At 46.3% G+C, this 21193-nt stretch overlaps 4 protein-coding genes across 4 annotated transcripts in view; 1 reads left to right on the top strand and 3 right to left on the bottom strand.

Moving 5' to 3' along the window:
- The window catches only part of LOC109866973 (dynein heavy chain 11, axonemal-like), a 25570-nt gene extending 14732 nt beyond the window's left edge, over positions 1-10838 (top strand). Inside the window, exons 10-17 of the mRNA XM_031806792.1 lie at positions 7761-7952; positions 8060-8179; positions 8328-8570; positions 8821-9003; positions 9352-9467; positions 9558-9670; positions 9818-9958; positions 10038-10838. Of these exons, the coding sequence (XP_031662652.1) occupies positions 7761-7952; positions 8060-8179; positions 8328-8570; positions 8821-9003; positions 9352-9467; positions 9558-9670; positions 9818-9958; positions 10038-10285 (1356 nt within the window). The 3' untranslated portion in view covers positions 10286-10838. The remainder of the gene's footprint in view (positions 1-7760; positions 7953-8059; positions 8180-8327; positions 8571-8820; positions 9004-9351; positions 9468-9557; positions 9671-9817; positions 9959-10037) is intronic.
- LOC109888313 (cyclin-dependent kinase 5 activator 1-like) lies at positions 648-1648 on the bottom strand. Its single transcript, XM_020479491.2, has one exon. It carries the CDS (start codon positions 1638-1640, stop codon positions 681-683), a length of 960 nt encoding a protein of 319 aa, XP_020335080.2. The 5' UTR covers positions 1641-1648; the 3' UTR covers positions 648-680.
- On the bottom strand, positions 5713-6671 carry LOC109871494 (cyclin-dependent kinase 5 activator 1-like). The gene has a single exon (XM_031806987.1). It carries the CDS (start codon positions 6661-6663, stop codon positions 5713-5715), a length of 951 nt encoding a protein of 316 aa, XP_031662847.1. The 5' UTR covers positions 6664-6671.
- Positions 10833-21193, bottom strand: LOC109871492 (protein kinase shaggy). Its single transcript, XM_031806791.1, has 11 exons — positions 20485-21193; positions 18632-18719; positions 17676-17777; positions 17363-17428; positions 17147-17175; positions 16904-17041; positions 16629-16715; positions 14631-14705; positions 13720-13826; positions 12464-12602; positions 10833-12228 (listed from the first exon to the last, which is right to left on the bottom strand). The coding sequence occupies exons 1-11, from the start codon at positions 21085-21087 to the stop codon at positions 11377-11379; spliced, it is 2286 nt and encodes a 761-aa protein (XP_031662651.1). The 5' UTR covers positions 21088-21193; the 3' UTR covers positions 10833-11376.

Here is a 21193-nt window from a genome sequence, read left to right as displayed (position 1 = left end):
ATTATCTCCACCAAGATCTCAAAATGACAAGGAAAATATATATTTGTAAAATAATAAGGACACAACATGTGATGATTTTAAGAAATTATTTAAAGCATTTTATTTCAAAACAGTCATACTGTTTGTTCAAATTCATCAGAACCAATGGTCCTCAAACAAACCCCTGTCCCCCAGTACTGTCCCGTTTCGTGCTGAGGGGGAACATTGGTGTTCACTTCACTGTCTAAAGCACCAGGGTCGCAGCTTGTCAGTTCAACCATGATCTGAGCACTAGTCCAGTCACTCAAGGGTGCCTCCTTCCCTCCCGTGGTAGGAAGTGCACATCTCCCACAGTCAGAACAATAGGCTGGTGGGCTGCAGCCTCAGTGTGATGTGAGCACTAGCCCAGTCACTCAAGGGTGCCTCCTTCCCTCCAGTGGTAGGAAGTGCACACATCAGACAGTCAGCTGGTATAGTAGATCGTAAGCTAACGCCTCAGTCCTCCACACATTCATAGCTACCGATTTGTGTTCTCGTTCAAGTCAAATTTACCCTCACATTAACCCTTAAAATCTATAAATCATCTTTCCCATCAAAGCTCACCCTCTTCCCCTCCCTCAACCAATCATCCTCCCTCCCATTTTGAAATGTCAGACTGTAGTTGGCACCCGCCCTCCCCTGGCCCCTATACCCTATGTCCCTCACTGAGTGCCGTACACACCGCTGAGCAGGCGGCTCTTCTTCTCCTCCTTCTGGCTCTCGTTCTTCAGGTCAGCAAACACCTGGCAGAAGAAGTTAGGGTCTGTGTTCATCTGGAGCATCTTGACACTCATCAGCTTGGTGATGGTCATGCAGCGGATCCAGAAGGTCTGCCTGCAGGTGTCCACCAGGAAGGGTTTCAGGGGGTAGGCGATCTCATTGCCCATGTAGGAGCAGGTCGTATAGAGGCAGGTGAGCAGCACGGCATGTAGCTCGTGCAAGGTGGCCACCTCGGAGGAAACCGCCTCGCGGCACAGCATGTAGAGGAAGACCACAGCGGCCGGATTGATGCAGCTCTGGCTCTGATAGCAGTTGTCCAGCAGATAACGGTCCACCACCCGCAGCCACAGCACCGGGTCCATGGAAGACATGTCCTGGAGCCGGTAGCAGCGCCGGCACAGGAACTCACCCAGACAGCGCAGCAGCTCGCTGGTTGTAGCGTGGACCATCACCAGCCTCCTGGGAGTGTCGAGGTCCTGGACAGTCACCATCTGGGGCGTGTCGGGGGCCATGTTTGAGTTGGGTAAGGGGGCCTTCTCGACCAACGAGGCGACGCTGTTGGAGCTGTTGGAGATGGCTGGAGTGCCTTGGTCCTGGGTGGACAGCTTGTCACAGGACTGAGACTTCTCAAGGGTGAGGGTGGACAGGTTGGAGAAGGACTGAGACTTCTCCAGGTTCTCATTACTCAGATGGGCAATGTTGTTTTGGTTGGTGTTCTCGTGGGCCTGCACCTTCTTGGAGCTCTTCTTCTTCATAATCCGCCTCCATGGTGAGTAACGCTTCAGAGTCTTGTCTTTTGCGCTCTTACCGGTCTGGACTTCCATCAAGTGGCCCACAGTGTCCGGCCCATCTTTGAAGAGGACTGCCTTCTTGCGGAGCGAGATAGACATTACGGTTCCCATGGTCAATAGTGCCTGTGGAAAACAACATGCTTCAATATTAGCAAAATGAAATGCATGGCATCAGTTCAGTTGGCCTAGCTAGCTCAGCTCTGGCTGTCTCTGAAATGGCAACCTATTCCCTATAAAGTGCACTGCTTTTGACCATGGCCCAAAGGGGTCTGGTCAAAAGCAGTGCTTTATATAGGAAACAGAGTTCCATTTGGGACCGATTCTAAATCACAGTATTAAGCATAGACATTAGTGCTCTGTGTTCATAAACATGAGCAATATAACATTCCAAAGCGAAACAAAAATATTACTCACTGATTTCAAGTTGATATGTGAAAAAGTTATAAAGATATTTCTACATTTACTTTGTTAATTGAAAGGTAAAGACGGGTTGTCCAGTGCTTTGAGTTCAAGGCTGTTCTGGTTGTGAACCTCAGAATTGTCCAAGGTTCTGAAATCGAGTTTCCACGTCGTAATAAAGAAGTATGTCATAGAGGCGATTTTGTGAAAGATTATAAGTTTGATGTGGGCAAAAATAAAGTAATAAACAAATAAATAAAGTCTGATGTTCCCCTGATAGAATTTGCCTCATATTTGATACAGCCTAGCTCAATAAATTGAAAACAAAATAAATTCTGAGTGAGGTTACGTCACGGCGTTACATTTCTGTCCTCAGTGGCTGAATAACATGTATCTGGCGAGTGTTTTGCATGGATGTCAATGGTCTGTCAAATTATATTGGCAGCTCTGTCAGGCTCCCGCTTATCTCTTTCATCAGCAGACTATTTTTCCCCCTAAATTGTGCGTTAGTAAATTCACTTTAGCGATCTACTCCAATAATGCGCATTTAGCCTGTGGACGAATATTTGCGCGCCTATAATCGCTATTTGAAGTGGGGAGCATACAGACCTACTTCTATGTCAGGACTGACTGGAGGTCTAGTTTAAAATGCGCTATAAAAGTACGCTAAATTGCATTTTCATGTAAAAAGCAACATAAGAACCAGCAGTAGCTGAAATAAAAGCTTATACAACTTCATTCAAACGTTTTTTTTAGAATTTTTAAAAATCATACAACAGTTGATCCAATACTAGACTAAGCTCGGTTTGAATATTCAAGTACAGTGGGGCAAATAAGTATTTAGTCAGACACCAATTGTGCAACTTCTCCCACTTAAAAAGATGAGAGAGGCCTGTAATTTTCATCATAGGTACACTTCAACTATGACGGACAAAATGAGAAAAGAAAATCCAGATAATCACATTGTAGGATTTTTAATGAATTTATTTGCAAATCATGGTGGAAAATAAGTATTTGATCACCTACAAACAAGCAAGATTTCTGGCTCTCACAGACCTGTAACTTCTTCTTTAAGAGGCTCCTCTGTCCTCCACTCGTTACCTGTATTAATGGCACCTGTTTGAACTTGTTATCAGTATAAAAGACACCTGTCCACAACCTCAAACAGTCACACTCCAAACTCCACTATGGCCAAGACCAAAGAGCTGTCAAAGGACACCAGAAACAAAATTGTAGACCCAGGCTGGGAAGACTGAATCTGCAATAGGTAAGCAGCTTGGTTTGAAGAAATCAACTGTGGGAGCAATTATTAGGAAATGGAAGACATACAAGACCACTGATAATCTCCTTCGATCTGGGGCTCCACGCAAGATCTCACCCCGTGGGGTCAAAATGATCACAAGAACGGTGAGCAAAAATCCCAGAACCACACGGGGGGGGGGGGGGGGGGGGGGATCTAGTGAATGACCTGCAGAGAGCTGGGACCAAAGTAACAAAGCCTACCATCAGTAACACACTACACCGCCAGGGACTCAAATCCTGCAGTGCCAGACGTGTCCCCCTGCTTAAGCCAGTACATGTCCAGGCCCGTCTGAGGTTTGCTAGAGAGCATTTGGATGATCCAGAAGAAAATTGGGAGAATGTCATATGGTCAGATGAAACCAAAATATAACCTTTTGGTAAAAACTCAAATCGTCGTGTTTGAAAGACAAAGAATGCCGAGTTGCATCCAAAGAACACCATACCTACTGTGAAGCATGGGGGTGGAAACATCATGCTTTGGGGCTGTTTTTCTGCAAAGGGACCAGGACGACTGATCCGTGTAAAGGAAAGAATGAATGGGGCCATGTATCGTGAGATTTTGATTGAAAACCTCCTTCCATCAGCAAGGGCATTGAAGATGAAACGTGACTGGGTCTTTCAGCATGACAATGATCCTAAACACACCGCCCGGGCAACGAAGGAGTGGCTTCGTAAGAAGCATTTCAAGGTCCTGGAGTGGCCTAGCCAGTCTCCAGATCTCAACCCCATATAAAATCTTTGGAGGGAGTTGACAGTCCGTGTTGCCCAGGAACAGCCCCAAAACATCACTGCTCTAGAGGAGATCTGCATGGAGGAATGGGCCAAAATACCAGCAACAGTGTGTGGAAACCTTGTGAAGACTTACAGAAATCGTTTGACCTCTGTCATTGCCAACAAAGGGTATATAACAAAGTATTGAGATAAACTATTTTATTGACCAAATGCTTATTTTCCACCATAATTGCAAATAAATTCATAAAAAATCCTACAATGTGATTTTCTGGATTTTTTTCTCTCATTTTGTCTGTCATAGTTGAAGTGTACCTATGATGAAAATTACAGGCCTCTCTCATCTTTTTAAGTGGGAGAACTTGCACAATTGGTGGCTGACTAAATACTTTTTTGCCCCACTGTACCTCCCCATCCCTAATTGCTGTCCCAATATATTATCAATATCTCACAAACTCAAATCTCTCTCCCTGTGTGTGTCTGTCTGTAGAAGATATTGGGTCAGTGCAGTAGAGAGCAGGCATTTAAGACCATCCTGTTCTCTGGGTAACACTAAGACAACTGATTTTGTAGTGTAAATATCACTGTAAATCTGCATGAACATGACACACACACTGAAAAACTCTTGTTCCCATGGTTACTGGTACTTTACTTGAGAATGTATATATTTTTTTACTTTTACTTCTACTTGACAACATTCAGAAAGAAAAGATGTGCTCCTTACATTTCCAATGCTCAGGCAGGACAGCAAAACAGTCAAATTCATACACTTATTAAGAGAACTCATCCCTACTGCCTCTGATCTGGTTTGTAAAATATTGTTAGACTGTGCCCCTGGCTTTCCATAAATAAATCAAAACAAGAACATCTGCATAATATAAGGAATTTGATATATAGCCTTTGCTTTCCCTTTTGATACTTAAGTACATTTAAAACTAGATACCTTTAGACTTGTACTCAAGTAATATTTTACTGGGTGACTTTCACTTTTACTTGAGTCATTATTTCCTATTAAGTATCTTTACTTTTACTCAAGTATGACAATTGGGTTCTTTTTCCACCACTCGTAAAGTATTATCTCCACCAAGATCTCAAAATGACAAGGAAAATATATATTTGTAAAATAATAAGGACACAACATGTGATGATTTTAAGAAATTACTTAAAGCATTTTATTTCAAAACAGTCATACTGTTTGTTCAAATTCATCAGAACCAATGGTCCTCAAACAAACCCCTGTCCCCCAGTACTGTCCCGTTTCGTGCTGAGGGGGAACATTGGTGTTCACTTCACTGTCTAAAGCACCAGGGTCGCAGCTTGTCAGTTCAACCATGATCTGAGCACTAGTCCAGTCACTCAAGGGTGCCTCCTTCCCTCCCGTGGTAGGAAGTGCACATCTCCCACAGTCAGAACAATAGGTTGGTGGGCTGCAGCCTCAGTGTGATGTGAGCACTAGCCCAGTCACTCAAGGGTGCCTCCTTCCCTCCAGTGGTAGGAAGTGCACACATCAGACAGTCAGCTGGTATAGTAGATCGTAAGCTAACGCCTCAGTCCTCCACACATTCATAGCTACCGATTTGTGTTCTCGTTCAAGTCAAATTTAACCTCACATTAACCCTTAAAATCTATAAATCATCTTTCCCATCAAAGCTCACCCTCTTCCCCTCCCTCAACCAATCATCCTCCCTCCCATTTTGAAATGTCAGACTGTAGTTGGCACCCGCCCTCCCCTGGCCCCTATACCCTATGTCCCTCACTGAGTGCTGTACACACCGCTGAGCAGGCGGCTCTTCTTCTCCTCCTTCTGGCTCTCATTCTTCAGGTCAGCAAACACCTGGCAGAAGAAGTTAGGGTCTGTGTTCATCTGGAGCATCTTGACACTCATCAGCTTGGTGATGGTCATGCAGCGGATCCAGAAGGTCTGCCTGCAGGTGTCCACCAGGAAGGGTTTCAGGGGGTAGGCGATCTCATTGCCCATGTAGGAGCAGGTCGTATAGAGGCAGGTGAGCAGCACGGCATGTAGCTCGTGCAAGGTGGCCACCTCGGAGGAAACCGCCTCGCGGCACAGCATGTAGAGGAAGACCACAGCGGCCGGATTGATGCAGCTCTGGCTCTGATAGCAGTTGTCCAGCAGATAACGGTCCACCACCCGCAGCCACAGCACCGGGTCCATGGAAGACATGTCCTGGAGCCGGTAGCAGCGCCGGCACAGGAACTCACCCAGACAGCGCAGCAGCTCGCCGGTTGTAGCGTGGACCATCACCAGCCTCCTGGGAGTTTCGAGGTCCTGGACAGTCACCATCTGGGGCGTGTCGGGGGCCATGTTTGAGTTGGGTAAGGGGGCCTTCTCGACCAACGAGGCGACGCTGTTGGAGATGGCTGGAGTGCCTTGGTCCTGGGTGGACAGCTTGTCACAGGACTGAGACTTCTCCAGGGTGAGGGTGGACAGGTTGGAGAAGGACTGAGACTTCTCCAGGTTCTCATTACTCAGATGGGCAATGTTGTTTTGGTTGGTGTTCTCGTGGGCCTGCACCTTCTTGGAGCTCTTCTTCTTCACAATCCGCCTCCATGGTGAGTAACGCTTCAGAGTCTTGTCTTTTGCGCTCTTACCGGTCTGGACTTCCATCAAGTGGCCCACAGTGTCCGGCCCATCTTTGAAGAGGACTGCCTTCTTGCGGAGCGAGATAGACATTACGGTTCCCATGGTCAATAGTGCCTGTGGAAAACAACATGCTTCAATATTAGCAAAATGAAATGCATGGCATCAGCTCAGTTGGCCTAGCTAGCTCAGCTCTGGCTGTCTCTGAAATGGCAACCTATTCCCTATAAAGTGCACTGCTTTTGACCATGGCCCAAAGGGGTCTGGTCAAAAGCAGTGCTTTATATAGGAAACAGAGTTCCATTTGGGACTGATTTCAAGTTGATATGTGAAAAAGTTATAAAGATATTTCTACATTTACTTTGTTAATTGAAAGGTAAAGACGGGTTGTCCAGTGCTTTGAGTTCAAGGCTGTTATGGTTGTGAACATCAGAATTGTCCAAGGTTCTGAAATCGAGTTTCCACGTCGTAATAAAGAAGTATGTCATAGAGGCGATTTTGTGAAAGATTATAAGTTTGATGTGGGCAAAAATAAAGTAATAAACAAATAAATAAAGTCTGATGTTCCCCTGATAGAATTTGCCTCGTATTTGATACAGCCTAGCTCAATAAATTGAAAACGAAATAACCTCTGAGTGAGGTTACGTCACGGCGTTACATTTCTGTCCTCAGTGGCTGAATAACATGTATCTGGCGAGTGTTTTGCATGGATGTCAATGGTCTGTCAAATTATATTGGCAGCTCTGTCAGGCTCCCGCTTATCTCTTTCATCAGCAGACTATTTTTCCCCCTAAATTGTGCGTTAGTAAATTCCCTTTAGCGATCTACTCCAATAATGCGCATTTAGCCTGTGGAAGAATATTTGCGCGCCTATTATCGCTATTTGAAGTGGGGAGCATACAGACCTACTTCTATGTCAGGACTGACTGGAGGGATAGCTTAAAATGCGCTATAAAAGTAGGCTAAATTGCCTTTTCAGGTAAATCGCAACATAAGAACCAGCAGTAGCTCAGATCATAGCTTGTACAGCTACATTTCAAAGTGTTTTTTTAAAAGAAATAAAAAAATCATACAACAGTTGATCCAATACTAGACTAAGCTCGGTTTGAAAATTCAAGTACCTCCCCATCCCTAATTGCTGTCCCAAAATATTATCAATATCTCACAAACTCAAATATCTCTCTCTCTTTCTCTCTCTCTAGGATATATTGGATCAGTGCAGTAGAGAGCAGGAGTTTAAGACCATCCTGTTCTCTCTGTGTTATTTTCATGCCTGTGTGGCTGAGAGGCGCAAGTTCGGTCCTCAGGGTTGGAACAGGAAATACCCCTTTAACACTGGAGACCTCACCATCTCTGTCAATGTGCTCTACAACTACCTGGAGGCCAACTCACAGGTCACTGTTTACCGTGTTATATGGATCAGGATGGTGATAGTGATGATGATTGATGATGTTGATGTTGAGTCATTGTTCATGTATTTGGCGTGTGTGTGTGTGTTCAGGTGCCATGGGAGGACTTGCGCTATCTGTTTGGAGAGATCATGTACGGAGGTCACATCACAGACGACTGGGACAGAAGACTCTGTAGAACCTACCTGGAGGAATACATGCAGCCCAACCAGGTGTGTGTGTGTGTGTGTGTGTGTGTGTGTGTGTGTGTGTGTGTGTGTGTGTGTGTGTGTGTGTGTGTGTGTGTGTGTGTGTGTGTGTGTGTGTGTGTGTGTGTGTGTGATGATAATGTTACAAAGAAACCGACACCCTTTCCACCAGTCTGATAGGAAGTTGGCACTGGCTCCGGGCTTTGTGGTTCCCTCCAACTTGGACTACCAGGGTTACCATGGTTACATAGATGAGATGCTGCCCCATGAGAGCCCGGTGCATTATGGGCTACACCCCAACGCAGAGATAGAGTTTCTGACGGTGACCTCTGATAACCTCTTCCACACACTGCTGGAGCTGCAGTCACCTGACTCTGTGATGGGAGAGGGGGCTTCACAGACCGTAGAGGAGAAGGTATATGAGAGACACACACACATTTAAACACACACGCACACACACATTTAAACACGCACGCACGCACACACACACACACACACACACACACACACACACACACACACACACACACACACACACACACACACACACACACACACACACACACACACACACACACACACACACACACATACCAGACACACACATTTAAAAACACACACATACACTGGACCCCACACACACTCATCTCTCATCCTCTCTGCAGGTGAAGACCATCCTAGACGAGGTGTTGGAGAAGCTTCCAGAAGAGTACAACATGTCAGACATCACGTCTAAGACAGCTGAGAGATCACCATACATCCTGGTCTGCTTCCAGGAGTGTGAGCGTATGAACACGCTCATCTACGAGATACGACGCTCCCTGAAGGAGCTGGACCTGGGGCTGAAGGTGGGTTAGGGGCTAGGTTTAAAAAAAATGTATTTATATTTAACCTTCATTTAACTAGGCAAGTCAGATAAGAACAAATTCTTATTCACAATGATGGCCTACGCCGGCCAAACGCGGACGACACTGGGCAATTGTGCGCAGCCCTAAGGACTCCCAATCACGGTGATACAGCCTGGATTCTAACCAGGTTACTGTAGTGATGCCTCTTGCACTGAGATGCAGTGCCTTAGACTGCTGCGCCACTCGGGAACCCATGATCAGCTGGTAAATTAGACTAGGACTGATGGAAGACATAAGGGCGAATGGGTAGTTTTGGCTCATGACAGCGCTGTGTTTTTCTCTGTTCAGGGTGAGCTGGCAATCTCCTCAGAGATGGAGCAGATCCAGGCAGCTCTGTTCTTTGATAACGTCCCAGACACCTGGACCAAACTGGCCTACCCCTCCACTTACAGCCTTGCCCAGTGGTGAGTCATTGGGTGTACTCTCCCACTGCCCCAACGTGTACGTAAGATGATGTGTTGCTATGTGTGTGTGTGTGCATGTGTGTTTACCAGGTATAATGACGTGTTGCTGCGCTGTAGAGAGCTGGACAGCTGGACACAGGACCTGGCTCTTCCCACCGTCATCTGGCTGTCTGGACTCTTTAACCCACAGTCCTTCTTAACAGGCAACATACACACACACATCCCCCTAGAAACAACATACCCAACCCACTTCTAATTATATTACCGACTTATGGTGTGAATGTCAGTTGCCTCGTTGGTATTCTCTGTTCAGTGGAATGATTTCCTCAATTTCCCTCTCTCACCTCCAGCGGTGATGCAGTCTCTGGCTCGTAAGAATGAGTGGCCGTTAGATAAGATGAACCTGACTGTGGATGTGACTAAGAAATTTAAGGAAGAGTTCAACCAGCCAGCCAGAGAGGGAGTATACGTATATGGACTATACATGGAAGGTATACACTCGTCTCCCCTTCTCATGAACACCTACATCCTAGTTCATTTATCTTCACCCTTCCCCTCTTTCTCCCCCAGGTGCAAGATGGGACACTCAGGGTGGGGTGATCGCGGAGGCTCGTCTGAAGGAGTTAACCCCCTCCATGCCAGTCATCTCAGTCCGAGCAGTACCGAACGACAGACAGGAGACGCGTAACATCTACGAGTGTCCCCTGTACAAGACCAAGCTGAGAGGAACCACTTATGTCTGGACCTTCAGCCTCAAGACCAGAGAGAGACCAGCCAAGTGGGTACTGGCTGGGGTGGCCCTGCTGCTCAGTGTTTAGAGGTAAGGGTTAGGGGGTGAGGAGGGAGACCAGCCAAGTGGGTACTGACTGGGGTGGCCCTGCTACTCAGTGTTTAGAGGTAAGGGTTAGGGGGTGAGGAGGGAGACCAGCCAAGTGGGTACTGACTGGGGTGGCCCTGCTGCTCAGTGTTTAGAGGTAAGGGTTAGGGGGTGAGGAGGGAGACCAGCCAAGTGGGTACTGACTGAGGTGGCCCTGCTGCTCAGTGTTTAGAGGTAAGGGTTAGGGGGTGAGGAGGGAGACCAGCCAAGTGGGTACTGGCTGGAAAGAAGCAAGGTTGTTTTTCCATTAGCTATTTGTAGGGTGTGTATTTTCTGCATTATGTTGCTAAGTGTGAGAGAAGGTATTTTATGTAAAAATACATGTATGTGTTACTACATAATCCCTCAAACCAGGTTTGATGTTGCTATTGAAATATAAAATACATTTGTATAGTACTGTTTTAGCACCTGAAAGCTATATGAAAATGTATAAAGCATTTGGACATTTTATTCATATGACTTAGTAAGAATAGAAATAAAAATGAAAATCTGTACTTTTTCTGAATTTATTGAAAAACAATACAGTACAAGCTGCAAAATAGTTTCACACATTTGATCACAGTAAGAACCCATTAATTCAAAGCTTAGTATTTTGAACAAATCAACTGTATCGTCTAACAAGTGTACAAGTCGAAAAGCAGAAAACATTGGATGGTACCCTTTACCTAGGCCTAGCCTCAACTAATGAGTGGTGTTCAAGTGCTCTATGGTCTATGTAACACTTGTTAATATGGCACATCATTTACATGTCACTTTAAAAGCTTCAATGGGCACGATTTCCCCCCAAAAACAGCTTCAGGCTAAGTTCATCATTACAAGCATAGGATCCCATAGTTCTAACGATGAACTTGGTTAAACAATGAGCTTATTATGATGCTTTTGGGAAACCGGGCCCAGAACAACATGACAGTTAGCAGCAGGAAATCCACACTGCTCATAATTCTTCACTATTATGCCCCACAGTCCTCACACACAGGGGCGTGTATACATTTGGCTTCAATTTAAAAAATACAATTGTGTTTGTGTGTTCCCCTAGTCACTGTCGTCGTCAGACCAGCCCAGGTCCATCATGTTCATGTCCAGCGCCGCGGCGGCCATATTGATTTTGGTTCCATGTCGCACGCTACAGGTCTTAGAAGAGTTCTGATTGGATGTGGTCCGCATGCTCACCTGTACCCCCGACCTCACCCCCTGACCTCTGACCCCTAACTCACTCCTGACCTTATGACTTATGACCCCAACATTAGCCATGTCACCCCTGACCCCTACCCCCCCAAGGTCACATATCTCCCCCATGTTCATATTCATATCCATGTCCCCTATCCTCTCTATCCCCCCAATATCATCCAGAGAGAGCATATCCCCAAACCCAACCATACTCCCCCCACTCAGCTCCCTAAACATGGACTGTATCCTCCCTCCCTCCATACTCCCTCCCTCCACCACCCTCTCCTCCTTTGTTACCTCCCTCCATCCCTCTTGTCTCCCAGTCTCCCCCCATCCCCTCTCTTCCCTCTCAGTCTCCCCATCTATCTCTCCAATCCCACCCTGGAAGCCCTTTAGCATGATTTGCAGCCGACCCCCTTCCCCTAGCTCCAGCCGACCCCCTTCTATCCCTCCCTCCGTCCCCCTCTCCTTCTCTCTCTCCCCCCAGGTTACCTCTATCCCTCCATCCCCATCCGTCTCCCCAAGACTGCTTGAGAAGCCCCTAATCATGGACTGGAACCCCCCTATCCCCCTGTCTATCCCTCCCTCCACACCCCTCTCCCTCTCTCCGTTGCTGAGGGTTCTGATAAGGCAGGATATCTTGGCGCTGTTGGACTCCTGAGATTGAGAACGGAAGAACGACTCCGAGCTGATGCCTGATGCTATGGGGGAGAAGAACTGAAAGAGAGAAAGAGATGGTGACGGGGGGGACGGGGCAGTTGAACACAACTCAGATGTCATCCCTCACCACTCTTTATGAATTCATCGTTACTCTAGGGATGCGGGGCTTTGACACCATTCAACATGACTGTTTCTAACATTTAAATCGCACAAGGTTGTAAAACAAATAGAAAATGTTCATGAACAAAGCGTCATGGTCTTTGAAACCCGGCCAAACATGTAGACTACTCACAGGGGTGACATTGGACCTCTCCATCAGTCTCTCCTCCCACAGTCTCAGCCTCAGCTCTCTCTCCTCCAGCTCCTTCTCTTTGCTACTCAGGTCTCTCTCCAGCCTCCGCAACCTCTCCAACGTGGCATCTATCTCACACCTACAGAGAGGAGACCTACTGTTACTCGTATGCCCATGTCCCTTCACTTCCATTGATATCTGGTCATCAATGCTCATGTTGGAATCTGGGGGCAGTGGCTTAGTAAACTATTATCAAGGTAAGCAGTACGGGGATCTAGTTTCTGTTTCGGAAGCCCTGGAATCTGAAACCTAGCAGTTGTCTAGTACTGCCTGTTTAATCCAGCATGTGGCACTGTTTAGTCTATGATTTGAAGGGCCATTAATGGAATGTTCTTCCTCCCTCTCGCTCACACACGCAAGCACCAGCAGCTCTCACAGCACCTAAATAAACACAGACATCTGACGCAAGGACATATCTCCCTCCCCCTAAACTTTTCCCTCTCTTTAAACTCCTCCCCCTCTCCAAGCCCCAGTCCCACTTCTTTACCTCTCCCTCTATCCCTACTTCTCTCCACCTCTTAAAGCCCTCAATGTTTCCCCTCCCTCGATCACTAACCCTCCCTTTTCCCCTCGATTCCCCCTCCCTCCCTCTCTCTCTCTCTCTCTCACCCAGATCTTTCCACCCATTCTCCATACCTCCCTCATAATTGATTAGCTTGCCACACTCATGTCAAACACAAACAGAATCTGTCACCCCCCCACCCTCCTCCTCCTCGTCTCTCTTCGGTCCCTCTTCTCTCCTGCTCAGTTTTTACATTTCAAGTGCGCTCTTTACATTTCTGCGTCTCTCTACACAGCGCCTCCTCCCCTGTTTTTCCCATACTTGGCTTCTAGCTGCCCCCCTATATGCTTCTTTTGTGAACTCTCTCTCTGGTGGAAACAGGCTAAGTAGAGGAATCTCCTACATGGATAGCTTCCAGAGTCTTATTATAGACTAAAGCCATCGAGCCAGCAGGGTCATGCATTCAGCTTCTCTCCTGAGACACACACACACACACACACACACACTGGGGCCTCTTGTTAGGTTGTGAGTGTATACAGTGAGAGCTGCTCTTTGTCCTGTGTCTGGCTGCAGAAAGATGGAGCTTAAACAATCCAGACTGTGCTTACTGTACCACCTGCATATCACATACATTACACACACACACACACACACGTTTGAAACAGAGTCCCACACACACGAATGTTAATAGTACCTCCACTGGTCCTTGTTGTGTAGGAAGGAGTTACACTGTTCTGGTAGTCTGCTGTCTTTAGACATGGTCTCCAGAGTCCCCAACACCTGCTTAAACACTGGACGCTCCTAGAAAACACACACACACACACACACACTTTTGATATCTTTCAGATATGCCTCAAATTTAATTGTAGTATGACCACTGCCAAGTTAGCACATTAGGACTTTATCGACTGTTCAGGCATCTGTAACAGTTCATAATGAGCTAGCCTTTAGAGCACAGGGTCTTAAGTTCAAGACCAGCTGCTGGGGTGTCCAACTCTGGCCCTGGAGAACAACACTGCTCTTTCCATGATATGGACTGACCGTTTGAATCCAGGTGAAATCTATGATCCCTTATTGATGTCCCCTATTAAATCCACTTCAATCAGTGTAGATGAAGGGGAGGAGACAGGTTAAAGAAGGATTTCTAAGCCTTGAGACAACTGAGACATGGATTGTGTATGTGTGCCATTCAGAGGTTGAATGGGCAAGGCAAAAGATTGAAGTGCCTTTGAACAGGGTATGGTAGGTGTCAGGCGCACCAGTTTGAGTGTGTCAAGAACTGCAACATTGCTGGGTTTTTATGCTCAACAGTTTCCCTGTGTATCAATAATGGTCCACCACCCAAAGGACATCCAGCCAACTCAATATAACTGTGGGAAGCATTGGAGTCAACATGGGCCAGCATCCCTGTGGAACGCTTTCAACACCTTGTAGAGTCCATGCCCCGATGAATTGAAGCTGTTCTGAGGGCAAAAAGGGGTGGAACTCAATATTAGGAGGGTGTTCCTAATGTTTTATACACTCAGTGTATCGGGTGTGCAGGATTTGGAGTCTCCAGAGCCAGATATGGAGATTGTGTGGTAACCCTGACCTTTGCCCTCTCACCTTTGGTTCGGCCTGCCAGCACTTCTTCATCAGGTCAGCGAAGCTAGGCGGACAACTGGTGGGGATGGTCAGCCTCTGGAACACACACACACACACACACACACACACACACACACACACACACACATACACTCAGAGGAATCTTACATTCATAGGAACACACTCACAATATGAAGTAAGAAATGTGGCAGCTCCCCCATTTAAAATGTTGTCTTAGAGGGGACACAGTCCCTGATCAGCAGGGAGATTAACCAGTGACCCATCAGTTACAGCATCATGCTAACTGTGTCTTTACATTCCAGTAAGAGGCAGGGGGGTGGGGAGGGGCAGTACATAGTAACAGGTTATAGCAGCGTTTCCAGTACCCCCAGCAGTATATACCTTTTTATTGTAACACCTGATTCAACTAGTCAAATAATCATCAAGCTCTCAAAGAGTTGAATGTGGTGTGTTTGTCAAGGACTACAATGAAACGGTCCACTGTTGGGGGGTTACTGGAGGACCAGGGTTGGACCAGGGTTACAGGATACATCCACTGAGAAGGGCAGGGGGATATGGAAACAGTTTACTCTGGGGAGGGTTTAAAACGGAAATAAATCTCTCTCAGTAACGGTTAGTATAATAGTCACCCCCCCCCCCCCCCCCCCCCCCCCTCTCTCTCTGGTTATTTAGGGCCTACTATTGGACCTCATCCAAAAGCACGCTGGGATACTCAGGAGTCATGTTCTCAGATCTCTATGGGTGACAGGGCAGCACACTATTACTGGAATACAGACACAGTTCGAAGCCCCTTCCACACTTGCGCACGCACAAACACACAGTATAACCAGGGCTTCATTTGAGGAACATGATCTGGCACTTCTCAGTTTTGGACTGTTTTCATTCCGGGAACCTATTTGCCCAGATCTGGTACCTCTCCTGGCATGAAGAATCATTTTCGCTATTTGCAATGTTAAAACTCCAATAAAAACAACCAGTGTTAATTGGAGTTGCCTTCTCTGTAATTCTCCGGCCACCTAAAAAAAAACTTTATGTGAAAACATGCCTGATATTCCAAGAAGTGATTGGCGTTGGGTCGGCCCGGGTTGATGGTTTGAGCAACATGGTAGCCTAGAGACAGACCAAATCATGGCCGTTTGCGGTGGTGAGAGACAGAAGCGGGCCTGAATCTCTCACGCAACTAGCGTGAGATCCACTGAAATAAATCAGAATACAACACCAAGAGTAGGTCTATAATTTAGCCACAGCCGATCAATAGCTTATTAAAAAAAATATGAAAAGCCTGGCTGTGGATTGTGTGCAGCCCAATAACAAGGCATAGCCTACAGTCGGGAACGCACTGCAAATCTGTCAGTGAACAGCATGCAGACAAAACAGGCCTTTCACAATATTTCAGATACAATTGTGGGAAAACACAGGTTGGAAAGCAAATGAAACGAGAAGACTAATCTGTCTGTAGGCTAGCAAAATATATACTTCCAAATAGGACTATTGAGTGAATAGCATTGTTTAACAGCAATGCTGTATCATAAAGGTCATTTGTTATCATGCGTTCCGGTAATTCAGAGCCCCCCCCCCCCCCCCCCCCCCCCCCCCCATACACTTTTAGTTACTGCACCTTCCGATTTACAAATTAAGCATGGAGTATAACCCGCCCAAACACACACACACACACACACACACACACAGTAAAACTACAGGTCCTGGCCTAGCTCCACAGCAGAGTATCCATGCCTTACAAGAGCAGAGAGCTGACATCAACCCTAAAAATACCCCTTACCCTCCTCACAGCGGAAAGCATGAGAGAATCACGTTGTTACTCCAGCTCTGTGCGTGTTGCTCGTTCAGTGCTTGCGTGTTTGTTTTATGTTCGGTAGTGCATATGACCGTCTTTTATTTTATGAGTGAAACTGAGCCCCTTTGAAGCTCTCAACTAATCCTAAATCAGAACAATGTGTCTTTGGGCATGTGTGTGTGTGTGAGAATGAGTGTGTGTACCTCTTGTTTCTCCACCACCAGCCAAGCCACCTGCAGCCCCTCGAAGCCTTTAAATGGAACCTCCCGTGTCAGCATCTCCCATAGCACCTGGTAACACACACACACACACACACACACACACACACACACACACACACACACACACACACACACACACACACACACACACACACACAGACACACACACACACACACACACAATGATATAGGACATATTCTCCTGAAAAGCCACTTGACATAGAACATATTAGATGCTTCCCCTCCCGCGCACACACCACGCCGTAGGAGTAGGTATCACAGGTCTCTGACACAGGTAGGCTCTGTATGACTTCTGGGGCCATCCAGGGGAAGGTGCCCACCACTGTCATGTGGGTGGTGTGGGACTGGAACTTAGACGCTCCAAAATCACAGATCTGACAACAGACCGGGGAGAGAGACAGCATTGGGACACTTGGTTTCAAAATAATCAAGGATGGATGGGTGGAGCATACAATAATTGTTAGTTATCCCTACTGTACCTTGAGCACTTTGTCTGCAGTCAGCACCACTGTATTGAGACACAAAGAGTTGAGTGAGTTCACAAGTGGGGGGGGGGTTCTTGTGATTTTTGTATGAAGCTATAGCCATTAGTTCACGTCTGAAAATGATTAATTAGCAGCAGTAGTGTGTGCAATGTTGGATGTCCTGGTGGGTAGATATACGTTTGGTTGCGGAGTGCGTGTGCATTTGGTTACCGTTTCGCGACTTGAGGTCTCTGTGAATGACTTTGACTGGGGCTTCCGAGTGAAGATAGTGCATTCCTATTGGACAGAAACATTAAACATCCTCAGCCACGAACCAATAACAGACCAGCAGACTGTTAACAACTCGGCTAAACAATGGCTACCAGTCTCCAAACAAGTCACTGATCCTCACATCAGATGAGAATATGCCCCCTATTGCCTTTAGGGAAGACAGAACTGTACCAAAGGGCTTAATTAGCATGCTAAGGTTTCTCTAGGTACGGGAGAACATAAAACATGGGTCGATCTATCTCTCTAGCCTTACCTTTGGCTATCTCCATGGCCCAGGTCATGATTTGTTCCATGTCCATCTCCTCACTCTGTTCACTGGAGAGGTACTCATACAGAGAACCTCCGCCCGCATACTCTGAAAGAGGAGATCACAACACACTATAACCCAGGGTTCTCCGACTGGAGAGAACGTGATGTCATCGGCCTCTCTCTTTGGTGGACCCTTCCTGTTATGTTCTCTATTGTTCCTCAAGCGAGATGGAGAACGATGACATCACACCAGACCATCTCCTTGAAGATTGCAGTTGTTTAAAAACATATATATATTTTTCAAAACTTCTTCTTTTTTTACCCTTAAGTGTGTATATTTTACTGTATTTATATTACTGTATTTATTACTGTGTATATATTACTGTATTTATACTTAGGATATTGTTTTTCGACAGGAAAAGCTAAATAATAACTGGAGTGTGTCTAACATAATGTCTCTAAAACCCAAGGACAGTTTACATGAAATATACAGCACCGTGTAGTGCATAATAAACACACACACACACACACACACACACACACACACACACACACACACACACACACACACACACACACACACACACACACACACACACACACACAGAGAGAACAGGGTTCTTTCTGCAGCCTCCTGTCACTCACAACCTGAACTCATTTATCACAACGACTTGAGAAACGTCAAACACAGCTTAGCACATCAGGCTCATACACACACACACACACACACACACTGGGTAGTGTGTTTTGTAAGTCATATGGGCAGTGCTGTCACAGAGCTGATATCAACCATATGACCACATGGAGTGAACACACATAAAAACATCCTGGGTTAAGTTACAAATGTCCTGCCAGGAAACTCAGCACACACACACACACTCAGTAACCTAAATGTTGATCCTAGACCTGCGGTTCCATGTCCATCAGAATGTGTATAAGGAAACACACACACACACTGACCTGTGACGATGCCATAGTTGGGGGACTCCAGTACGGCGCCATAGAACTGAATAATGTTCTTATGACTGAGGCTACTCAGTATCTCAGCCTGGAGAGAGAGGGGGGGGGGTGAAGAGTTGATAGGGAGGAGAGAGAGTGAGAATGTATGCACAGTATTTAACTTACAGTAAGAGCACTACCCACCACTGCGACCTGTACGCTCTCGTTGGATGGCCCTGACTTCATACTCGTCGACAAACCCACTGGCTACAGGTCATCTACAAGTCTTTGCTAGTTAAAGCCTCGCCTTATCTCAGTTCACTGGTCACCATAGCATCACCCACCCGTAGCACGCATTCCAGCAGGTATATTTCACTGGTCACCCCAAAAGCCAATTACTAATTTGGCCGCCTTTCCTTCCAGTTCTCTGCTGCCAATGACTGGAACGAACATCAAAAATCACTGAAGCTGGAGACTCTTACCTCCCTCACTAACTTTAAGCACCAGCTGTCAGAGCAGGTCACAGATCACTGCACCTGTACATAGCCCATCTGTAAATAGCCCATCCAACTACCTCATCCCCCACACTGTATTTATTTATTTATCTTGCTCCTTTGCACCCCGCTATCTCTCCTTGCACATTCATCTTCTGCACATCTATCACTCCAGTTTTTAATTGCTATATTGTAATTACTTCACCAACATGGCCTATTTATTGCCTTACCTCCCTTATCCTACCTCATTTGCACACACTGTATATAGACTTTTCCTACTGTTATTGACTGTATGTTTGTTTATTCCATGTGTAAGTCTGTGTTGTTGTCTGTTCACACTGCTATGCTTTATCTTGGCCAGGTCGCAGTTGTAAATGAGAACTTGTTCTCAACTAGCCTACCTGGTTAAATAAAGGTGAAATAATAAAAAATGTAATAAAAAGTAGAAGTCCTACTAAATTGCAGTGTCTAACTCTTAATTCTACGACATGCGTAATGTTACATTTGATTTAAGCTGAGGGTTGTACAGAAAAGTCCCTTCTGCTCCGCGTCTGTGCAGTGTATGAACTTCTTCACACTAAAAAGGTTCGGGTCAGAGCACCTAGGAACACAACGACGACACGGCAAACACGCAATCTCTAACAGGCCACGTCTCGAACACAAAACAACTTGTAAAATCAGCCCCTTACTGGATAGTCATGAAGGACGATCATCTGACAGGATCCAGACGGTTTTTTTGTGTTTAAAAAAAAATCTAACATCAACGCTAGAGTTTCTCATACGTGTCTGTTTTTCAGTTTTTGTGCGTGGGCATGTGATCGGCAGCACCCCAGCCAGCATATATATATACTAACAGTTATTCAGCCCTCGAGGGAAGAAGTCAGTGACAGTGTCACTGCCAGGCCAGGTCACTATAACCCACAACATGGTTTTCTGCCGGGTCGGGAACCAATTTATACTGGGTCACAACTTCAGACTGGGATGTGGCAGGATAGAGTGTTTTGTTCATTGGGAGGGCCAACGGGGGAAAAAGAAAAGGAGGGCCATATCCATCACCCAGAATTTGGTCAGGAATCACTGAACTTTAGTATTTACACAAGAGGTTAAAATACACACACCTAAGAGACAGCTAGCCTATACCTTATCTCACACAATGGGAGTAGCCTGTGTTATAAACCAATACTGTACTCCACAATGAGAGGAAGAGGAGAAGTATGTTGAAACCAAGATCAACACACAGGCAACTGGAGAGAAAACAGGAGAGCTCTCAAATCAAAACGGCTGGCATGGAGGAAAGGCATACCAAATCGCTTGAGGGTGTGCGTGTGTGTGTGTGTGTGTGTGTGTGTGTGTGAGACTGTGCGTGTGTGTGTGTCTTACCTCAGTCTCGATCTTGAGTAGTTTCTTCACAGCGACCTCTTTATCCTGAGATATCCAGTGTGCTCGGTAGACACTCCCAAAGCTGCCCCCTCCACAGTTCTCATAGAACCGCAGGTCCTCATGTTTTATCTGGACAAACGACGAATTCAGAGACGACATGGCATACTGGCGCGCACACACACTCGACGACAGCCGCTCTGAGTAAACAGAGCAAACTGAGAGATACGGAACGGAGAGAAAGAGAGAAAAGGTAGGAGGGAGAACACGTTTGATCACACACACCCGATAGCAGAATGGACTCCGGGAGCGAGAGAATGAAAAGAGAGACCGCAGAGAGCCTCTCTGTAAATGTAGTAAGAGCTCATTCACTCCCTCGGTCAGGCCAGGTGCTGAGGCGACACCCTGTGGTGAGACTACAGAACACACACACTTGGATCGAGAAAGAAAGCGAGAGATTAGAGTGTGTGAGTGTGCGTTAATCACATTCTGCTCGCCTGCCTGTTCTCGTCTTTCCCAGTGTATGTACGGGTGGATGCTCTGTGTGTGACCTCTTGCTGTCAGGTCAAATAAGGCTGCTGGCATCCAGAGAATGCATGGGATCATTGCTTCTATACAAAACACACACACACAGGTCAGAACACACAAGGGGGTCAGACCCACACACACACAGGTCAGACACACACACACACACACAGGTCAGACACACACA

This window comes from Oncorhynchus kisutch, linkage group LG27, assembly GCF_002021735.2.
Source record: "Oncorhynchus kisutch isolate 150728-3 linkage group LG27, Okis_V2, whole genome shotgun sequence".
Classification (NCBI taxonomy): Eukaryota; Metazoa; Chordata; class Actinopteri; order Salmoniformes; family Salmonidae; genus Oncorhynchus; species Oncorhynchus kisutch.
This window is presented reverse-complemented; position numbering and strand designations above follow the sequence as displayed.